Here is a 22,426-nt window from a genome sequence, read left to right on the forward strand (position 1 = left end):
TCTCTTCCAACCTTAAAGATTCTATGTACAGTGAACCAGACAAATGATCTTTCAAGCAGATTTTGGAAATGTATGAATGAATGAAAAGAAGGCTCAGGATACAATGTCTCCTTTCACTTGCATCCTATGTTTATTTGGGGTGCACTCTGCAACCCATGGGTAGGAAGTGGTGTCACTAGGCTGGTGTTAACCCCTTCACACTAGGAAAAGATCCAACTTGCTGAGTGAAACACGTGGCCTAGTTATGCAGTGCTTGATAGATGTGAAGGAAATGCAACAACAAATTAAAAGGACTGGGCATATGCAAATACCTGAAGGAAGAGGTGGTGAGTGATTATGGGAAGTGGCCAAAATCTATAAAAAGAGCTATGTGACTTAGGAGAGATCAGAGAGCAACAGACCAGTGCTGTAACTGAGAGAGGCTTCAGGGATTTGGACTTGCACGCCTCTTCCTTATCTGCTAAGGGCTATACTTACACGTCAAAAGAGAAATGTTTTGTGTGACAAATCCCTTATTACATCTGTGTGGTGAGAAACAAGGGGTTGGAACAAACAGTGACAACACAGCATATAAATTCTAGATGGAATATTTTGCATAACTTCAATGCTAGCCCATAAGATTTTTTAAAACCTCATTCTTTAGAGCTGAAAAACATCCTTTTTTAGACTATATGTTTAATACCTTGATAAACAGTAAAATGCTGCCACAGCAATTACCTTGATGATAAAGAGTCTGTAGACAGATACTTCCTGCATTCATTTCCTGCTGAGATAAGTTGCCAAAATCAGGGACTACCAATACAGGAAATGCTTTCAATAGGAACTTCCTATCTGTTAGTATGTAATTCACTGAGAAGATCTAAGCCCTTCTTGCCTGATATAAAGGTAGTATTTCACCTGTGACTATTTAAACATTTAAGCCACATTACAACACATCAGTCTGTGTACAAGTTTAGGACCAATGCTTTTACACTGAACTATCAAATATACATACATACATATTTTCTCTTCAGTAGTATTAAAACTAACCCTGCATTTTACAATAGTAAAACTGTGGCAGTTCAATATACATTGTCATTCAGCCAGGTGAAGAGCAAGAAGCCTTCCTCCATCTTCATGCTTGTTGCTTGCATCCTTTCCTTATTTGTATGCACAGTCAAATAAAATTCATGTTTCACTAGTGCTTGAGGTGTACTTCTCCAAAAAATAGCATGTTCTGGATATTAAAGAGTTATGGTCATCTCTTGCAATCCACGGTAATATATATATTTAACTAAAATAACTGAAATGGAAATTCTGCTTCACTGTACACAGAAATAAAACCATGTCTAAGCTGTACTTTCAAACTTCTGGTAAGAAAACAAGAAACCTGGAACAAAAGAAAAGTAAACAATGCCAGAGAACCTCCACAGCTAACTGTAACTTCAAGGTAACTGTTTTTGGGCACCTGAATGGAATGAATGAGGATTTTGGAAACCCTGAGCTAAATTGGCCAAAATGAACTGGCTTGACTGAGGCCGGGCTTTCACCCAAGTTATTCATGACCTCAGCCCAAATACTGTGCATTGTTCTGCCAATGACTCCTGTGGAGTCATACCAAGTTTCTGCCACTGTGACTGAGATCAGTATCTTGACCTTTCCCTATAGAGTTGAGAAGTGCTTTGCTATTGTGGCTTCAGATATATCACCCATTTTCATCTTTGAAGAATGAACCCACATTCAGTTATACCCATAGATTACTGTGGGAGGGACAGATATTTAGCTTTGAGTTGTGGGTTAGCCTGTTTGAAGGCTGGGAATCGGGGTGGATTTACAGACTTTCAAAGACACGAGAGCTGGTTCTGTTGGGACCTGACCCAAAAGCCCGGTTTCTGAAAATGGGTTCTTCCGGTTGAACCTAGTGTTGATAAGAAACTCTATGAGGCCATGGCTGAAGAAGATCTAGGAAGTTGTCTCTTGGCTTTAAGTTCACAGCAGTTCTGGGGAAGTACATGCTCCATCTTGAAAGGAATGTCCCTGGTACGTGATTAACTAATTCTTATCTACTTGCATAACATTTGTATTATTGTTAGTCTTTGGCATCTTCGCATCAACTTCCCTCACACATAAGGTATTCCCTTGGAAAGTTCTCATTTTTTACTAATCAAATCAACTCACTGATGTGATGGCCAGACACATTTTTTGCATGGTTTCCATGCAGCCATTACCTTGTAAAAAATTTTCCTGTGATTTGTCATTAAGTCAAAGTTGCATGTACCATCATGGAATTCAGAATCTGATTGTTTAGTCTACATAAAGGGGGAGAGAAGAGGGGGATCCTGTGCCTTTAATGTTGTTTATAACGGTTGGACAGAGCTTGTCAGGTGAAGGTTAATTGCTCTCCAGTTAAAGCAGTTCTCTGCACAGATGGGTTATCAGGGCTGAACACTCGTTACAAGATTAATCTCATTTCCGACAAGACTTCCCTTTCCTTCAACTGATTTTTGCTCAGCCATTGGACCTGTCACCAGCCGTTAAAAGCAGGGTGGGTTACCTCTGGGATATTAATGCTTGTGTGCAGTAAAACAATACAAAGTGTGTGTCATATCGGTAGGGAACATCTTTAGGAGACAGCACATTTCAGTGCTGTTCTGAAGGTCGAGATTCATAAACAACAGAAACAATCAGGAACATTTGTATTAACCCTCTTAATGAACACAAATTCCAGCTGAATCATCTGTAGTCTTCCTTTTTCATGTCTGCTCTGCTCTAAATGTGATATTTTTTATGTTCCAAAAATGTGTTCACGTTGCAAGTTTTAGTCAACAAAATAGCCCCACTTGTGAGATGTGGAACCTAGGTCTATGCTTATGTCTGGTCAGTTAACTGATAGATGCAGCCACCTCAGTTCATGTTCGTTTTTTTTTTTTTTTTTAGTTGGGCTCTATATTAAACCTGTTAAATTTTCCTTTTTCTATAAGCTCAAGTAAACCAGGACTGGATCCACTACATGCAATGGGCTGCAGAGGTGTGAGATGGATGTAAAGTGAATATAAATGTTCTTAATAAAATACTGCCTTATTAACCAGGTCTGCAGCAGGTCTGCCAGTCCAAGTGAGCAATTGGGTGGAGCTAGCTCAAGGATGCTGTGGCATGAACACAGATGTATCACTAGAGTTTTGAGTCTATTTTCAGGAGTTCTGATACAACTAAAATAATACAACTTGGCAGAAGTCTCTGACTGCCAAGTTTCTTCCATGTAGCTTTAGTCAGTAAATTCCAAAACACTAAACAAGTCCTCAAGGCAACAAACAGGGTAGCTCTTATGTTTCCTCAGTTTCCTGTCCTGGCTTCAGATCAGCATGGTCCTGTCTGTTTAAGGCACAGAATCTCTCCCACTGATTTCACTAAGCTTCAGATTAGGCTCTGTAAAGGGTCACAGGCAGCACGGCATTCATCTATAATGGTCATTATAGATGTGATCCATTAGAAAATATGAATGCATGCCAAACTGAAAGCATTGGAGCTCTTCCAAGTGTCTTAGTTTAAAAACGTGCCTACCTGCTCCATCATCCAGGGCTTTGCAATGGAGATATAATGGACCCCACTTACTCTTTATTGAACAAATTAAATAGCACATTATGACAGAGATGTCTGCAGAATGTACAGTCAGAGAGGTTAAATACTAACAAGCCTTATGAACAGAGAGATGTCAGAAAATGATGTTATTTCTTCAGATCAAGGGGGTCAGTATACATAGGTAGTTCTGACTGTAGTGAGTCCTGTTTATGTCATATTTCCATGGAAAGCATAAGATATACAAAAAGCACAATGTCATAATTTAGTAGAGCAAATACGATTTTTCAGTATAGTCACCACCATTAGCCAATTCACGTGGATCCGCTGATAGAGATACTCTTCATTTCATGGTGTGACAGCTGTTCATGTTTAGAACGTGGCTTGTCTTTCACATCATTGTCACCACTCCTGAAGTGCATCACTCACCTGTGCTGACATCCACTCTGACCATCACTGGTCCGCAGCACTGTTCAGTGAGAGTCAATTAATGTTCTCTCTGCATGGAGGAATTTAGTTTTACACCTTCGTTTCATGTGCATTTCTATGTCTAAAACCACTTTTTCAGTCTGCCCCTCTGCTGCCATATGTCATGGCAACAAAATGTAATGGGATATTGGTGGGAAGGTTCAATCTCTACTGCTATCGCACCAACATCCTCCTCTAATGTACTGGGCCAACATGATAAAATAGGAAGCATTGATTTTGGAGAAGCCCTTGTCTATATATATTTATAACAGTAATGAGATTAAAAATGAATTTCCCCTCGAAGTAGAATTCACAGGTTTCAAGGAAATGTACTCACTGCAGTTATGGAGCTGAAATGAATGGTAGACAGGAATTTAACCTCTGGATATCAGCTTCAGAAACTGTTCAACAGTGCATATCAGGGCCAAAGAAATTCAAGTGGATTCTATTACTGGTTCTAATAAGATAGGAAAAGTGCATAGTAAATCTTTACAATCCCAACTGCTTCTTTCTGCCAGAGGAGGTAAGTTTAGTAGAAAGTCTTTAAATGGACCAGGTTGAAATTTTCCAAAAAAAGGTCCCTTGTGTTAGGTTATTAATTCTCTGCTTAGACCCCCAAATAAGGCTCTCCATTTTGCAAGGTGCTGAACAGCTCAAAAGTTCCCAGTACTTCTGATTTTGCAGAAGCATGCAAAAGTATTGGATGGATTTTTGAAGATGAACTACTTCCTCATGATTTAGAAGTGCCCTCATCCCAGTTAGCATCTTTCAGTTACCTGTGCAGGGAAAACAAAAAAACAATACCTACTCAGTCAATACTCTCTTTCTAGAAGTAAAAAAAAAAAGGAAAAAATTGATGCATTGAGAACTTCTTTCCTAGAAAAAGATTTTGGTTATTAAAATAATATAATTGAAACCTGCAGTAAGATCTTCACACAAAAGATGAATTTAGACAAAGAGGCTTTGCTGCACTCTTCTTCCTCTCATCTTACTCCCAATCTGTAAACTTTAACAGTTGAAAAGCTACAAAGCTAAGGTTTCCCAAATCCTCTCCTGTATTTTCCTTTTCACCTTTATTATACTGAAATGCAGGCTCTTTTTATCTTGCAGATTAATAACTCTTGTCCATTTTAAACTCTTCAGAACTTTATTTTGAGGACATGCTTTCAGATTTAAAAAATGCCACTAACACTGCATTTTGAGGATTTGACAACTACAATGACTATTTTTTTAATGTATTGGAATAGATGGTTAAAATATTTTGAAATACAGAGTGATCTGTAAAATTATGTGTAAACTATTGAACTTCAAGTTATTCTGAATGAATTCTTTCTCCCTGACAGTGCCAGATCCTTTCCAATTAGTATGAATGTTACATCTGAGCTGTCCTCAGATTCACTTATTTTTCCCACCTGCATCACATACTAAATCTGAACTTCTTGAACAGATTAAATCCCAAGTGTATTTCTCTTCTGAGTCTTTATAGGCTTCCTAGTTTTCTCTTTCCTAGAGGTTTTGTTTGGCCTTGACCTCTTTAAGTCTTAGCTGCCTCTCAGAGGATGCAACTCTTGCCAACTCTCACAATTTTTATCAGGAGTCTTGTGATACTTAGTGGTTTTCTTAAAGGCCAATTTTTTATGCTTGAAGGACTCAGTTTCAATTTCCACTTACCAAAGACTCTCTGGTACTAAAGATTCTACCCTAAGGGCTTAAAAGCCAGGAGGCAGATCCAAAGTATATTGCTTTTAAATACTTCACATTTCTGGGTCTCAACTTAAAAACTTCAAATGCTTTTGTGTGACAGGGCTGAACTCGGAGCAGTGACCCTGCAGAACTACATGCACCATTTGGACATTGCTTAGCTCTTCTTAACAGGGCTATACGTACTCTAACTGTGTAGGTGTTGACATGGCCTTGTGAGCAGAGGTAGATCCCAAGCAAAGTAGGAACCTTGACTAAGGTTTGAATGCAGATGAACTTTTACTAATCTGGAATTTTATGGTGTACTTTTCAATTTAAAAAGTAACGAGCAGAACACATTCCTTATCATGTTTCTAGTTCCTAAACTAGTACCCACATGGGTTATTACCATCAGATGTCCAAAACTGTCTTACTCCTGAAACTGTAATTATTTAAAACTGAAAGTCTAAAATAATAAATAAACATTTTCTGTGTTACAATTGACAAAACGTTCTTTTTGTAAGTCAGAAAATACCTAATATTTGTAATATCACATGTAGATATAATGCATCTCTCTATATCAGTGACAAATTCCCCTCCAAATACTTCAGTTTATGGAGCTTGAAGGCTTATATGACTCTGGAGAGGACTCATTAAAGGGGCTGGTAGATTGCATGAGAATGGTCATCATTGAGTGGGATGCCTGTGCAGCCAAAGACATTGTTCTCCTATTCTTTCTGACTGCTGTGCTGTTCCTTTTCTTTGTGAAAAGAGAAAGTCTCTGAGAAATTCAGAAGTTTCAGTAAGACCAGGAAAAATGTTGCAAAAGATTCTGTATGAAAGTTTAAAAGTGGAAGTAGAGAGCGGTGAAACACAATGTTCAAGTTAAGGTAATGATAAGGAATTTATCATTTTTGGCAGTAAAAGATATTCAGAATTCAGAATGCAAGAGATGATGACATCAGCTTGAAATCATGACATTTCAGGGAGTAGTATATATTTTTCACTTTCTTATCTGCTTTTTGACTTCAGTATTTACACTTTAAAGTGTTTTTCTTGTTCTCAAACCATCAGGCTACTATTTTACTTTATTTTATTTTATTATTTTATTTTATTTTATTTTATTTTATTTTATTTTATTTTATTTTATTTTATTTTATTTTATTTTATTTTATTTTATTTTATTTTATTTTACTCTTTTTATTTTTATTTCATTTCATTCTGAATTGAAAACTAACAGTTGTAGTTTTTCAGCTGATGCCAGAATTTAAGTTCAAACGAACCTGAAGTTCAGTAAGATCATGAAGTTTGGCAACTACTGCTGTTTAAAAGGAAGTTTGATGAACACTGAGGATTAACTCTTAAAATCTTAGTTAGATAAGATAAACCAAATGGAATTGGAATGATGCTGAAAAGGAACTTCTAAGTTTGATAACAGCACTAAAAATGAATGCTCAGCAGAAGCCCAAAAAATGCTCTTTCATCCAGATTAATCTGCAAATGACTACATGAGCAACTGCAACAATAATAATAGTAGAGATCAGTGCTTATAGTAATACAATAGAAGGAGCGAAACGAAAACCTGCCAAGGACATACTTTTAGTCCTAAAGCATCCTAAGCAGGATAAACATTCAGACTTCCAGAAATCAGTTGGTTTAGCATATGAAGAACACTAGGAAGAAAGAAAAATAAAATCACCACCAGCTCTGCACTGCGAAAATGCTGTCTTCTCCAGGAAAGTTGTATCAAGATAAAGATGAGCATTTCCCTACCTGTTACTGTGTGTCTTATGCCTAGCAAATGGCAGAGTGAGTCAGCTGGCTAGGGAAGCAGTGCCTCTGTGGAAAAACACAAAAAGGAGTCCTCAGTTCATACATACATTCTCTTTATTATATGTAGTTTAGCAAAAGGCTTAGCATAACATTTCGAAGATTCATGTAAGTCTATTTGCAAACTCAGCTGACTCAGGAAAAACTGCAGTGTTTCCCTGATTTGTCCTGTCACTAAAATACCTAAACAAACACTGTGTTTTTCTAAGCTCTATCTGTTGCATGAGTATTTAATATCTGTCCATTCTATTTCAGTCTTTATCCAATATGTTGGCTAAATACCAAATGCTAATTCTACCTTCTACTGGATGATGGAAGAATTTTAATGCAGAAGCTTTCAAGAGAAATGTCCAGTTCTCTGATCTTCAACATCACATTTTTTTCTCCTTTCTCTTTTAGTTTTCTTTTTTTAATTCAGTTTTTAAGCATTCTACAACCTGTAGTTTTGATGATCAAATGTCTAAAGGTATCTCTTAGCTAAAATGAATAATGTTTGAAAGTTAGATTTATACACTGCTCCAAAAAAAACCACCCTGCTAAAGAGATGAATGCTTAAACTCTACCTGGAATCAAAGAATCATTTATGTTGGAAAAGAACTCTAAGGTCATCATTCTGTTTTCTCTGCTTTATGTAACCTTCAATTGCTCTCAAGTTGTAAACAGGTTTCCAAAGGACAGAGTTGGTTTCACACTGTCTCCTATATCTTCACACAATTATCCTACACTCCTTTCCACAGTTTGTCTTACTTTATATTTAGGTCTTGATGAAATGCTTTTAAGAATGGCTTATATATGACAAATCTTTTCAGAATAATGAAAACATAGAAGAAAAGCAAACAAACAAAACCCACGTAAGTCCAATACTCTTCTGTGTGCATTATCAGCAGCCTGCTAATTACTCTGTGTTACTGGATAAGTACAGGACGTATTGTCTGTGTTAATTCCCAGTTGTAAGGCCAGTGGGAACAGAGAGTTATGTAGCAGCGATGAATCAGAGCAAGTTCTGTACACACATCATCTGGTGGCTAATGATTGGAGCAGAACACTAGAGAGGAGTTTTTTTCTGTTCTAGCCACACATCTTTGAAAAATCCAGTGTGACCTGAAAAAACCACAGTGATTATCAGAGTTTTACTATTTCCCATTGGACCCATGTCAGACTGCTAGCTAATATTTACAAATAGTTCAATTGATATCAGTAGGAGTGCTCATGTAAGAGATTAGCATGGAATGCAAGATTTTGAGCTATTGAGTTTTGAAATGAGTAACATTGTTTGCTTAGCAGGAATTGATGATCTCCCTGATGCCTAGTAAGTATTGTGAGAGCTAGGAAAATATCCTCAATACTGTACTAGAAATGCACAATCAGGAACTCTGAACTTGGATAACTTCTTATATAAGAACTGAATTTTCAAATAATTGATTTTAAAGATATTTTTTCTATGTAAAAAAATGTAATAGTGTACTCAGTGTAGAAACATTATTTGTAGAGAAGAGCAGAATACAAGACGTGGTAGGAATGTAAAATGTTTCTAGCAAACATTTTCTCCACACTTATGACTGAAATCCAAAGCTTTAGAGGGCAATAAACAACTTTAAAACATGCCTGGTCAGTGATGAAATACTCAGCATGAGGAAGCAAAAATCTTCCTGAAGCCTTAGATCTGTTTTCCATATTCTTACAGAAGAGCTGTTTTATAAAGTTATGTTTTAGATTTCAACCTTACTGAAAGTATCATATAAGAAAAGCATTCTGAAAACTTAGAAGAACCACTGTTCTCTTACTAAAATCAAGTACCTATTTTAATAATGTCCAATGAAGCAAAATTAGTTCACAACAAGCAGTTTAAAATCAATGTTAAAAATCTTCAGCAATCAGTTTGTGTTTGGCTAGCTTCAAAATTACAGTCTGAAGAAATCTGTGCTTTTGACATCTATATGTATATGTGAGGCTGGGCACCTATGTGTACACGAGCATCATAATTAGTAACTTGGCTTGCAAGTGTACTGAGCATCTACAGCTACAATGTGTCCCAGGTGAATTGAGTAATATACAAAAAAACCTCGAAGTCTATTCCTGTTCAAAGTTCAGTCTTCAGGCTTTCAGAGAGAAAAACGAAAAGCTTAAAAAGCCCACTTTTCTGCTCTCATATCAAGTACTCTTTCTGACTAGGTGTTGCCTTTGGCTAACCTCAGCTGTTGGCAGGACCTGACATTATCAAAAGCCAAACCTCAACGTTTCAAAAGGCCAGGAAGATTTTCTACATGAAGAGCAAGTGTTGTCTTCTCTTTGCTAAGACGTGCTGCATCAGGGAATTTGTTCCATGAGGAGCATGCAGGGGTATTCCCTCTACCCTGGAGGGGCATCTAGAGATGAGAGAGTTTGGGACTGAGAGGAGATTGTGGGTACCACACATTGCATTCCTTCCAGCATGTTCTCCCTGCATTGAGGTACAGAGGTGGTCCAAGGCAGTTCAAGAGTGTCTAAAACAGGAGGAATCCCTCCAGGTACGCCTTGCCATCTTGATGTTGACAGAGACAAGGCAGCTGCAGGAGGAGCATATAACTCATCCAGGACAGGGATGAGTCATATCTATAGTTGTAGCTGAGTTTGTTACCATTTGTGCTGAAGTGCTCTTTGCTTTGCTTTGCCTCTTCCTTAGTTTTTTCACTTCCATACTTTTTTTGTTTTTGTTTTTTGTTTTTGCAGGCATTGCAGAGTATCTTTTCATTTCTTTATTATCTGTTGTTTATCACATTCAGATTGAGAAATAACCTTTGGCACAACTGTGACAGTCACTTTGGTCACTTAACTTTTGTTTTGTATCCGTGTCCCTCCCTTGTTATTTGCAAACATTTTCTCTTTCTGTGTTGCATCTAGTCCTGCATTCATAGTAAATACTGTTGAGGCATTTGAAATATCCTTTTTTGCCTCAGTGCCATGGAAGTCCACAGTAGGAAGTCAGCGCACTGTGTTTTAAGTCTTGCTCTTTATCTTATTCTTTATGGAGTACATTTATTGTAGAATCATACAAGTTGGAAGAGACCTCAAAGCCTACCCAGCCCTAACCCTAGCGTGGGCAGGGCTGCCCCCCAGCAGCTCAGGCTGCCCAGGGCCCCATCCAACCTGGTCTTGAGTGCCTCCAGGGATGGGGCACCACAGCTTCTCTGGGCATCTGTGCCAGCGCATCATTGCCCTCTCAGTGGAAAGCTTCCCTCTGACATCTAATCTAAATCTCCCTTCCTTGTCCATAAGGTGATAAGGTCTTGCTGAGACATGGTAGTGTTATGGATTGTAGGTGATTGAAAGCTCTGTATTTCTGCATCTTTTATTGACAGAAGAAAAAAGGAACCACTATTTTTTTTCCCCTGAAAAAGCAGTGTCTCTCTACCCAAAGATTTTAGAACCAGCCAGATTCATGGTTTTGAGAAACGTGATCCAATTGTTCTGCCAATTCTACAATTTTTTCTTTCTAGTATAATTGTCACAGACAACAAGACTAAAATAATTCCTTCCTTAGTTTTATTCTTTCTTTCTGCTTTTACATCTGTGACAAACCATATACTGAACCAGGATTTTAAAATGTCACAGTTACATTTATCACTGGCTTTTATCATGTATGTTTCAGTGAGTGATAGGTATTGTACCTGTGGGAGTTTAATGAATATCAGGAACTTTGAAGATTGGTCAGGCCAGCCAGGAACTAAATCAACATAATCTTCTGGTTATCTCTTCTTATAGAAGAACATGTATCATTTGCTTTATTTAGTCCATACTTTCTTTTTTATTAGATTGCAGGGAATTGTAAATGGTGTCTGTTTACATTCCTTACTGATTCAGCTTGAAAATATGACCAAGTATGGTTTAAGTAGTCTATAAAAGGAGATGGTAGTTTCTGGCTCTCAGACATATAAAGGTGTTCCTGGAAGCTCAAAACCCAGAGTGCAAATCAGTTAGCCTTCTGGATGATTTTGAAACCTCAAATCCTTTGAAATAGTTGGCAACCTGCCTATTGCATATTTACAGTTGCACAACTCTTCCCCTCTGAGACTTTTAAAAGTTCCTCCTTCCTTTTTTCTTCAAGTCCCTTGGCAGCATCAAAACAGCTTTTCTCTCTCCCTCCTCTCTCCAGCCCTGCCCCTTCTAGCTCTCACTCTCCTTGGTATGGTACATTGCTCTTCGGAAATAAGTTGTTTTGAGTTCACACTCTGTTTTCCTGCTGTTTTTCTGGGAAGCTGGACATGGCACAAAAGATATGGGAGCAGCTTGTAGGAAATGGGTTTGTCTGGAGAAACAATAAAAGAGTAACAGCCTGCATACCAATCTAGAATATATATTTGAAGGTATAATATAGAGTATGTAGAGATATTTTTGGTATCATTCATCAGTGCAGTCCAAAAAAGAAAAATTCAGAACTTTTCCTTTATCAAAGCCTTAGCTTTTCTCCAAACAGCTTCATTCCTTATAGTAATGCTTATTAGACACCTCATTTTATTAGTGAGGTATAAAGGAAAGCATCTTGATGTTTTCTCTTGCTGTAGTAAATGCATAGTTCAGTGTTTTGGATTTAAGATTGGCTTCACTTGATTTGACTTTATTAGTTCACTTCTCAACAGTGGTGGTGGTCTTTTCAGTCTAGTGTTGGTATCAGAGAAAGCTACAGTCAGTGTAAGAACTGGAAGGAATGGTTTTAGCGTGGGCAATAGTTTTGGTAATTGCTAACTTAGAAAAGGTGACACTACAGGAAAAAAATTCCCCATACCCTATTTCTTCTGTATACCTGATTCAACACAAAACATCATCATGGAGGCATGAATGAAATTAGAGGTTACCTGTATGTGACAGTTCTCCTATTAAAAAAAAAAAAAAAAAGAAGAGAAAGGATGAAAAAAAAAAGATTTTTGGAAAATAATTGTTTAAATGTTCTACTTATATATTGGCCATTTTCTTTATAATCACATTACTTAATAGCTGTAATGACTTCAATTAACCAATCTCTTCAAGTAAACTCATAGTTAGTGCTTAAGCTAAAATGACAATATCCTACTTTTTACTGGTTCAGCAGAGAAGGTTGAATATGCTTAAATCTAAGAACATGCTTAACTTTGTCATTATTATATTAAGTACTTTCCTGTGTTAGTCTTTGCAAATATAGAAATGTCTTGATATTGTGACATTCAACCCCATATTAATTTCATCAGTCATGTTTTGTGGCAAATGACTGAAATAACATGCACTGAAGTATGAACCAAGATATTCATTATAAACAATTATAGGAAAGTATGTTAGGCTATACACTATAAAGGTTATCGTGACAGGAAGCCATATTTTATATACTCAGTGGGCATACTTGAAAACTTCATTCTGAATTTAGAAAGATTACCCATCTGAGCAGTACCCCTATACTATTAAAATGAGGAATACCATGAGAGACATAAAATAATACAAATGTATATATTCACTGTACACATGGAAGATCAAGAATAAAACATAGTTGTGGAAAAGAAAGGGGAGCTGATGTAAGAAGGTCAGAATTTCAAATATCCTTGGAAGAGAATACAGTGGAGCATCTGAAACATTCACAGGGTGGTGCTTCAGACAAGAGGGCCCTCAGCTGCAGGGGTCCTTGAGCTGAAGAGACAGCAGCATGGGCATTTGTGAACAGTCCCTCCTGCCTCTATACAGGCTGGTCACTGTGTCTGGCTGCTGGTCTGTGAGCCCAGATATAAATGGTGATATGCCCAGTGAACATCCTTTTGTTTTCTCCCAGTTTTATTTATTTATTTATCTATTTATTTATTTATTTGTTTGTTTGTTTATTATTTATTTTTGAGGTAGCTTATGTTATACTGGGAGTTAACTGCAATCTTTCTAATCTTTCTAACAATAAAGTGAGTGATCTGCTCACCATGCATGTAGGCACATACATACACATGTGATAAGCACAATATGAAAATGGACTATTGGAAAGGGATGTTGACCCAGAAGTACAGCTCATGGCCCTCATCCAAGTGTTATTTCCCATGTCACTAGGCATTCATAAAAAAAAAAGGTTCATCAGAAAGGAAACTAATTCGGATGTCCATTTCAGTTTTGTCCCCATTGTCTAATTCATTTGTCAATATATTATTTACAAGGTTTTATTCATTTATTTATTCCTTCTTATATATTTCTCATCACTTTCCTGATGAGTTTGTCTGTGGTATATAACACACCTTCAAGAAAACTTTTTAAATCCGGAATTATTTTTTATTTAAAATTTGTTCATAGTCTGAGGATGGGATTATCTAATAATTATGTACAGATGCTTCTGTGTATAAAATGGGCATATATAATTATATATGCATATATATATACCAACAACAGTTAACAAATATTAAACTTAGTATAAATGCAATATATAATCTTGTAGTTTTGGCTAAACAGTAGGAAGAAGAGCTCAAATATTACAATCTTTTTATAATACCAGAGAGATATTTGAATAAGGCAGGAAAAATAAGTGTGGTATTTTTATTCCAAGAGTTTTCTGAATAAAGTTACCAAAAACAGAGTACCAGAGTAGTTTGTGTTCAAGCAAAGCCTTTAGTTCTAGATACGTAACTAACTCTGATAGACACACATTAGAATCACAGAGTCATAGAATTACCATGGATGGAAATAGACCTACAAGATCATCCAGTCCAACTGTCCACCTATCACCAATAGTTCCTCAACACAATGTCTAGATGTTCTTTAAATGCCTCCAAGGCTGGTGACTCCACCACCTCCCTGGGCAGCCTATTCCAGCACCTGACCATTCTTTTGGAGAAGTATTTCCTAGCATCCAGTCTTTAATTCTTAAAGATATAGAATTCATACGTTGGGAGCTACCTGTGATGCCAAGGATGCAAAGAGAAAACACAGAAAGGGTAGGATAGCTTGTCTGGAATTAGATCACTGTCTTGTTTTAGGTAGATGTTTTGGCCCAAAAATCTTCTTCTGTATCATTCTGGTCTATTAGCAAAAGGTCATAGCAGGTGTCACATGCAACTTCTTTTCCCATTGGGCTGTGGGACACTTTATAAATCTGGCACTTGTTTTGCCCAACAACTTGTTGCTTTAAAGATTGCTGAAAGAAGACCAAAACAGATATTTATGGTTACTTTTTTGTTTGTTTTGTTTTTAACAAAGTAGAAAAATGCCTGCCCCTTCAGATCAAGAAAGTCCCTCAGAAAACCAGAGTAGAGACAACAGGCTAACCCTGTATTGAGGCAGAAATGAACAGGAGATTTATATGTAAGTTTTCAAAGGTCTATAGCCCCTGCGGAGCCCAGAAGTTAATAACCAAGCTTGAAGGGGGAAAAAACTTGAAGTTTTCAGAGTTAATAATTGACAATAGTATCAAGATGAAAAGTGAGAAAAGTCTATTGTGTTGACTGAAAAAAATAGTCATTCAAACTTCAGTGTTAAAACTCTTTGCAAGGATGGAAGTACTAAAATAAGCATACAAAGCTACAATTTCTTAAACATGTGAATACAATATACAATATGCAGGATACAATTGTATTTTTAGCACTACTGAATTAAGGTTCACATAATCATTGAGGAATACATAGGTTGCTCAGACAGTAATGCCTCCATGGAAACTATAGCAGATACAAAGAACACAAAAACATATGGAAGTCAGAAGGCACCAAATCCAGACTACGCAGTGGGTGTGGTAGGACAGTCCAGTCAAGACTAGCTGCATGCTCCGCTGTCTTCAAACAGGTATGGGGCTTGGCATTATTGTTGTTGAGAAAGGTTGTCTTCTTCTCCAGCCTAACTCTGCAAGTTTGAGCCTTCATCTTAGTATCATAATGTAGTAGTGGTTTGTTAGGGTTCCAGGAGATCCAGAAGGGTCACTCCTTTCCAATCCCAAAAGAGAGTGCACGTCACTTTACACACTGAGGTCTGCATCTTGAACATTTTCTTTGAAGGGGACTTTTCATGTCACCACTTCATGGGCTGTTGTTTTGACTCCAGCTCGTAGTGGTCATGTTTTTTCACTGATAATGATGTGATCCAGACATCTATTGCTTTCAGCCTTGTATTGGTTCATTATGACCTGACAAACTTGCATACAGTGTTTTTTTCTGTTCCCATGTGAGTATTCATGGGACTCACCTGGTGCAAACTTTGTGGCATTCCAGCATTGCCATCATCATCTCCAGTGCACCTAAGACGACATTCAGATCCATACATGGTCATAATTCGCTGATTCATTCAGATCAGCTGACTGAGACACTCTTCATTTTGTGTCATGACAGCTGTGCATGGGCCATCTGGAACATGGCTTGTCTTTCACATTGCCGTCAATACTACTGAAATGCACACAACCCACCGCCCCACTGTGCACACATCCACTGTTTGTTCTCCATAAATGCTCAGTAGCCATGCTGTTTCCTAAGTTGCACACAGGCCACTGAAATAAGAAAGGAATGAGTACTTCCTTTTTTATCTGACATATTTCAGATCTGATGTGTGAACCTTTTAAACATGGAGTAACATTTGAACTCTGACCATTGTTTAGCAGTTGTTGTTTGCATAGAGAATATGTCCTTGTGGCAAGAGAACACAAAGTCATGGATCTCAAACCATAAAATCGATCTCACAACATTAATGTGAGACAAAACTGCAACCTTCAGCATCAGGTTCCTGGACACCAAAGCTACCAATGTAACTCCATCATCTTTCAAGCTCTTCAACATCACTCTGCTCACAAAGAGGGAAAAAAAAGAACTGCTATACTTGCTGTGTAGCATCAGATGATTTGCTTTATTCCCTAAGCTTTTTGGTACCATCTTGTGAATTTTGAGGTCAGCTTTCAATGAGAGGCCTGGTGCCATTCTTCATTGTGAGCACTGGTATTGCATGGGCAGAGCTGATTTAAGGCTTACCCTACCAAGGCATTTGTTTGAAGGCAATCGGGTGTTACACATGCACTGAAAGAGATGCAAAATAGAGACTTTCATCACTGTATTTGAACAAGTCCACTGCACTGTTTTAATGGTATAGTATCCAGGGCATGTGACCTGTCTGAAATTGTTTCCTATTTCCATTTATTTGCTCTTGTTGTTTGGTTAAACTATATATTTGCTCTTTACTGTCAGATTAAATTGGCAGGTGTAATAATTGATTGTGAAATGGCAGCTTTTTAAATGAGATGCCTATGGACAGTTCCTGTTCTCTGGTGGTTATTGATTTGTCAGCTTTATTTGGTATGGTATATTGCAGGGATGTACCAAATACCACACTAAACTTCACATGAGGGAGATATGTCTTCTAAAGCAAGGCACTTTTTTTAAAATTTTTGCCAAACTTTTCCCACATGCAGTAGTGGAGCAGTAATTTTTCCTTGTTTTATGAAATGCTTGGAGACCTGGGTGTGAATGGTTTGTGCTACAAATATTGCCCTATGAAGAAATTTGGTGGCAAAAGAAGAGTTGCTGATGCTTAGGAGTGACAATCTGGATATTCAAAAACATGAGAAAGCATATTTTGAACCTTTGAATTTATAACATCTCAAAATTTGTTCATTAAGACACAAAACATTAAACTTCTGGGCTCAGCCATTGTGGCTTTGTTCAAATTGTTAGTTCTAGTGAAGCCAAGAGAATGATTTACACAAAGAGAGCTGCATAATCACTCCTTACACATCTGTGATTGTTTCCCAGAAATAAATCTAGCCTGCAAGTTCATAACATCATTTTAATGGATGCTTGATTATTCCTTTTATTTTATTTTATTTTTTCAAGTGGGAATGCAGCAGTGTCTCTCCTTAGCTTCCAAACATTCTTTGTATTTGTCTCAGTGAGAGGTGAATATACCAGATAGTGGCAGCACCCAGCCTGTGTTTAGATTATCCGAGACTATCCAAGTGCTTGTTGCAAATAAGTGGAGGATGTTAGCTGAGCTGCAATAAGATTCTGATGGGTGGAGGTGAGGACAACATCTGTCTTTCTTATCTTGTACTTGCCAAGGTTTTTTTGTTGTTCCTGAACTCTCTCATGAATATAATATGTGGATTTTTGTCTGATCTAATGAATCCAAGACTTAGAGATTTAGAAGAAAAACATATTCCAGATGTGTGCTGCAATTCCTGACTCAGGTGACTGCATTTTAAGTAGTAACCTTTTCCAGTATGTTCCACACACCATATTGAATATCTCTCAAAACCACTTCTTTTGTAAACCCTCAGAATAGAGTTGTAAGAGCATCATGATTAATAAGCTATGGCAAGACTAAAACATCAATCATTTGTCTTTTGTTTCACTGATTATTGCTTGATGCAATGAATCAGAGGCTCAAAGGCTTGACCTTGAAGCGGGGCTGCAAATTTATTCTAGGAACCCCTTAGCAGTTCAGCCACAGCTTGCTTTATCATGCAGTGATGCCTGTTTCAGATGTGAGCTGAGTGAAGTTTCAGGCTGGAAGACTGCCCACTGCTCTGCAAAGGTTCTGGTGTCCAGCCTCCCGTGTGATGTCTATTCCAATGTGGAAATATCATTCCTGGCCTGTTTGAAATTAGGCTTTCAATTCAGATAAAACAGCCACCTAAAGCATCAGAAGATATAGTTTGTGGTAGAACAGAAGAATAGCAAGGAAAGTTAGTGAAAGTCTGAGCAAGGTGGTGAAGTTTGGAGTGATTATGGCAAGGTGCATACTGTGTGCTGTCTTGCACACTTTCACTTGTGCTCTTTTTCAGTTACAATTGTGTTACAATTCATTTTAATAACAAATATTATCAAGTATACAAAAGATATAGACTGCAACCAGGCATGGAAACGCTTAATAATGTTAATTAGATTATCTTAATCAAAACAGTCTTCCTTCAGAAAACACAGATTTTCACCAAATGTAAATGTTTAGCAGGAACTTGATGAGAATTTTCTGGGAAAGTGGTGAAGCTAATCATTTCAGTAATGCTGAAGCATCTTCTTCTGATAAATATTTTGATAAATCTTCCCATGCCAATCATTTCTTTCAGTTGTACAATTAGTATATGAGGAGTATCTGTAACAAGAGCTTAGTATTTATGATTTTATATTAGTGTTTTCACATCTGCAGAACACACATCTATGCTTTAGAATCCATCCTTTTAATAAGTGTTTTGGTGAACGTTTTCATATAACAGATTTTTGTCTAATTTAAAATGACGTTCCGGTATCAGTCAGAATTCTTCTCTGAAGGGAGAATTCATTTTTCTGACCAACTGTGAATACCTGACAATCACAAGGAAACAGCCTGTGTCTGAGAGGGTAGTGGCTTTGCTTATACGTGCATTATCATGAAATCAGATTAAAGAAAGCAGAAGTTACCTGTATTAATGAGGAGAAATATTACAAAATCAGTGTTAAAAAAAAACCCCACAACCTATATCCATGCACAGACAAGCAGCAGACCTAATTAAAAGTTCTTAATTGCAGCATTGCTGTAAATCCCTCACACTCAGAGGGAGTGGTTTCATTTTGGAGCATGGGAGAGATGGCTACACAAGGAGGAAATGCCTTTTACTGTCTGCAGCATCTCTCAGTGGACAAAGTGATATTATGACACTATATTTGTGATTTGTTGAGCATCCTCCTCTTTCTGTGCAGTTCTGGCCCGAGGTCCTGCTGTTTTGTGGCCACTGTTCTCAAACATATTGGTGTGCTATGGTCTGCTGTGATTTCAACTGTTCTGGGCAGTAAGTTCTTGACTTCCAATGTCCTTGAAGCATTTTTTTGAGCAGCAAGTCACTTGTTAGATTTTTGCATAGGCATTGAGTGTAAAAAAGGTATAATATTCTAATAACACTAATAGGGATCTACTGAATATTGTTAGATATTCGTAAATTAATTAATTTGAGATAAAGCATTGCCATCTTAGAATGTCCCTCTTTTTTTTTTTTTAATAATGCAGTATTTTTTCCACTGTGACTCTTATTGTGAGAAGATTACAATAAACCTTATTCTCTCCTTAGCACACCTCATTATCTCCTTTAACAATAAACCTTATTCTCTCCTTAGCACACCTCATTATCTCCTTTAACCATTTCTTAGTTTTGATCAAACTCTAGGAAAAAAAGAAGTCTTTGTCCTTAGCTCCTGACATTGCATATAAAAGACAATCAGCTTGTATATACTTCTCATGATGGGAACTACTTCAATCCCATTTCCTGTAACTTCATGGTTTTAGGCCAAGTAATCTTGTATTTGATTAAGTAAACACCTTTGTCCTAATGACTTCATGCCTACTTTAAAGGCACTGCTCTGCCTATTGTTTTACAGATTTGTCAGTCTGTTGTTTTTTCTTAACTTATCAGTGAACTATAAGTCAAAACTAAGTAAAGACATTTTGTTCTTTTACCAATTATACAGTCTGCCAGGGAAGGTTTTGTATAATACAAGGGATTAAAAAAAAGTCTTAATGAAGGAACATGAAGGAACAGATTTTCATGTTTTGCTGGTGTAGTCATGAGAGGAAGTATACAGAGAAAGAGAGATGAAGAAAAGAAAATCTGTGTCCAGTATTGACCTCAGATAACATTAGAAGTGGTTTTACTTCACAGCTTTTCTTGGAAGTCCTCCCCACTTGCAAGTACAAGCAGTCTTTGTGGATTTCTTCATACCACATTACCCCAGACACTGGTTACCAGAAATGAAGGACAAGACTACATATCTGAGATGTCATGAGAATAAGTTATTGGGGAAATCTAGGATGATGACCCGTCCAGTACCGATATTATTCCCTTAAAGGTGCAGAACTTTGCAAGATCGAAAAGAGCTTTATCATGAATCAGTTTTATAACTGTTTTGCTTTATCCCACTTACTTACGGCTTGATTTTGCCAAACTGTTACAGTAACAATATTAATTATGGACGAGTAAAAGAAAAACTAACATGCAAATGTATAATGAAAGGCATTTACTAGAAATAAATTGGCATTTGTAAGTAAAGCTCCCTCACCAAACATAGTATTGTTGACTTGTCTATGTTTATGTATGTCCAGATCACACAGCTATTCTTGATGATGATAAACGCTGACGAATAGATATTATATTTGATCCCAGCATTAGCATTTAGGATTACATCTGAAAGCACATTTCTAAATCCTTGTATTTAAGAATGAAATATCCTTTCTGCCTTTTGTCATCCATTTGGTACACCAGTTTGCTGTTAGAGTCCTCATTTTTCAGCTTATATTGGGTTAAAATTTGAAGGCTTTAATTAGTAAAGAAAATCAAGGATGAAGAAATCAAGTAAAGAAAAAATCAAGGATGGGACAGATTAAATGATGCGTATCAGGAGCAGGTGATACATTTATATCCATTTTTTTTGGAATACAGAATTATGACAGTTGTCACACATTGTCACATAGTGAGAAGTGTTTCACATGATGCTATTTCTAAGCTTTGCCACTGAATGTATTTCACATGAGGTTATATCAGGTTTTACTAACCTCTAATTTTCAGCATCACTGCGTCTTACAAGATCAATGAATTCCCTCCCATCCTCAGCAGTAACTAACCCTCAACACACACCTTCAATCCCTGTGTTGCAGAAAACTTCTCTCTGTGTATAGGGATGTGCAGGAACCACATATATCACCCCGTGGCTCTTGCTGGTAAATTTACATCAATGGGTTTGACTGCATTTGCAAGAGAGGTCTGTAAGTATGATCATCTGCAACCTGGCTGACAGGAGGAGGAGCAGAACAGATGCTAAACAAAGTTACTATGTTTACCACAGTGAAATCTCTATCTCAATGTGCATGAAGAGAAAACAGATAGTTGAGGAGGAAGTAATGACAATTCTAGTTTAGAAACTACTCTCTATTTATGCAGACACTTCAACATTATGCAAAATCTTACTTGACCAAGGCAGCTTCTATAATGTACACAAAATAAGAATGTTACCTGTCCCAACGTCCTTCAAGAGTGCCAGCAAAGATCAGTGAGAACATGGAGTAAACATCAGAAATTCTCACAATCATAGTATATGCAGTAATGAGACTTCCACACAGGAACAAACCCAATGGCACCCAAAGCTGGCAGAAATCAGATGGAGTCAGGTCAAATAGGAAGAAGAATAAAATTGCTTCACCACACTTATGTGATAATGGTAAGAAGTATATCCATTACACGGTGCTTGATGCCTACTACTTGAAAATGTCTTTTAGTGAGTAGTACACAGAGTAAAATAATATCCTGTATTTGCAGTCTTGTACCTGATTTCTCTTCTATAATTCACACCCAGCTGTGTCTTGGCATGCTAACCAGGTAGTAATTGGCCTCAGTCCCAGAGGAAGAAAGATGATCTGGCCCTCCACATCCATACCTGAGATGTGAGAGGCCTGAGCTGTTTTCCCTGCCCTCTCTTCTCTCCCACCTCCCCATCGCTATTCCTAAGCATTTGGATGAGTATGTGTGTATTTCTCCTCTGCTGTTAGCAGAAGGTGTCATGTATGAGGGGTTTTGTCCTTATCTGATGTGTGTCTGGAACAATGAGTCCTCCCATCTGCCAGCAGCAGGGGCACATCTAAAAAGTAACATACATTTAACCAAGCAAACAATTTTGGTCTTCTCATGAGGTAGACAAGTATTTTTTTTCTTGATAAATAGTATAATATCTGCTCTGAGATGCTGACACACTGACTTCTCTTATTTACAGGAAGCATTATCAGTGGTGAGTGAAGACCAGTCCTTGTTTGAGTGTGCTTACGGATCGCCCCACCTTGGGAAGACAGAGATGACAGCCTCCTCCTCCAGTGAATATGGGCAGACGTCAAAGATGAGCCCACGCGTTCCCCAGCAGGACTGGTTATCACAGCCCCCGGCCAGAGTCACCATCAAGATGGAGTGTAACCCAAACCAGGTTAATGGGTCAAGGTA

At 37.5% G+C, this 22,426-nt stretch overlaps 1 protein-coding gene across 6 annotated transcripts in view; it reads left to right on the forward strand.

Moving 5' to 3' along the window:
• ERG (ETS transcription factor ERG) overlaps positions 1–22,426 on the forward strand; it is a 139,855-nt gene that overhangs the window by 83,609 nt on the left and 33,820 nt on the right. For all 6 annotated transcript variants that reach the window (XM_065741751.1, XM_065741748.1, XM_065741750.1 and 3 more), the window contains exon 2: positions 22,206–22,423. In XM_065741751.1, coding sequence (XP_065597823.1) covers positions 22,284–22,423 — 140 coding nt within the window. In that variant the 5' untranslated portion in view covers positions 22,206–22,283. The remainder of the gene's footprint in view (positions 1–22,205; positions 22,424–22,426) is intronic.

The sequence above is a fragment of the Cyrtonyx montezumae genome, unplaced genomic scaffold, assembly GCF_038088225.1.
Source record: "Cyrtonyx montezumae isolate F1298 unplaced genomic scaffold, pur_monq_1.0 scaffold_3, whole genome shotgun sequence".
Lineage (NCBI taxonomy): Eukaryota > Metazoa > Chordata > Aves > Galliformes > Odontophoridae > Cyrtonyx > Cyrtonyx montezumae.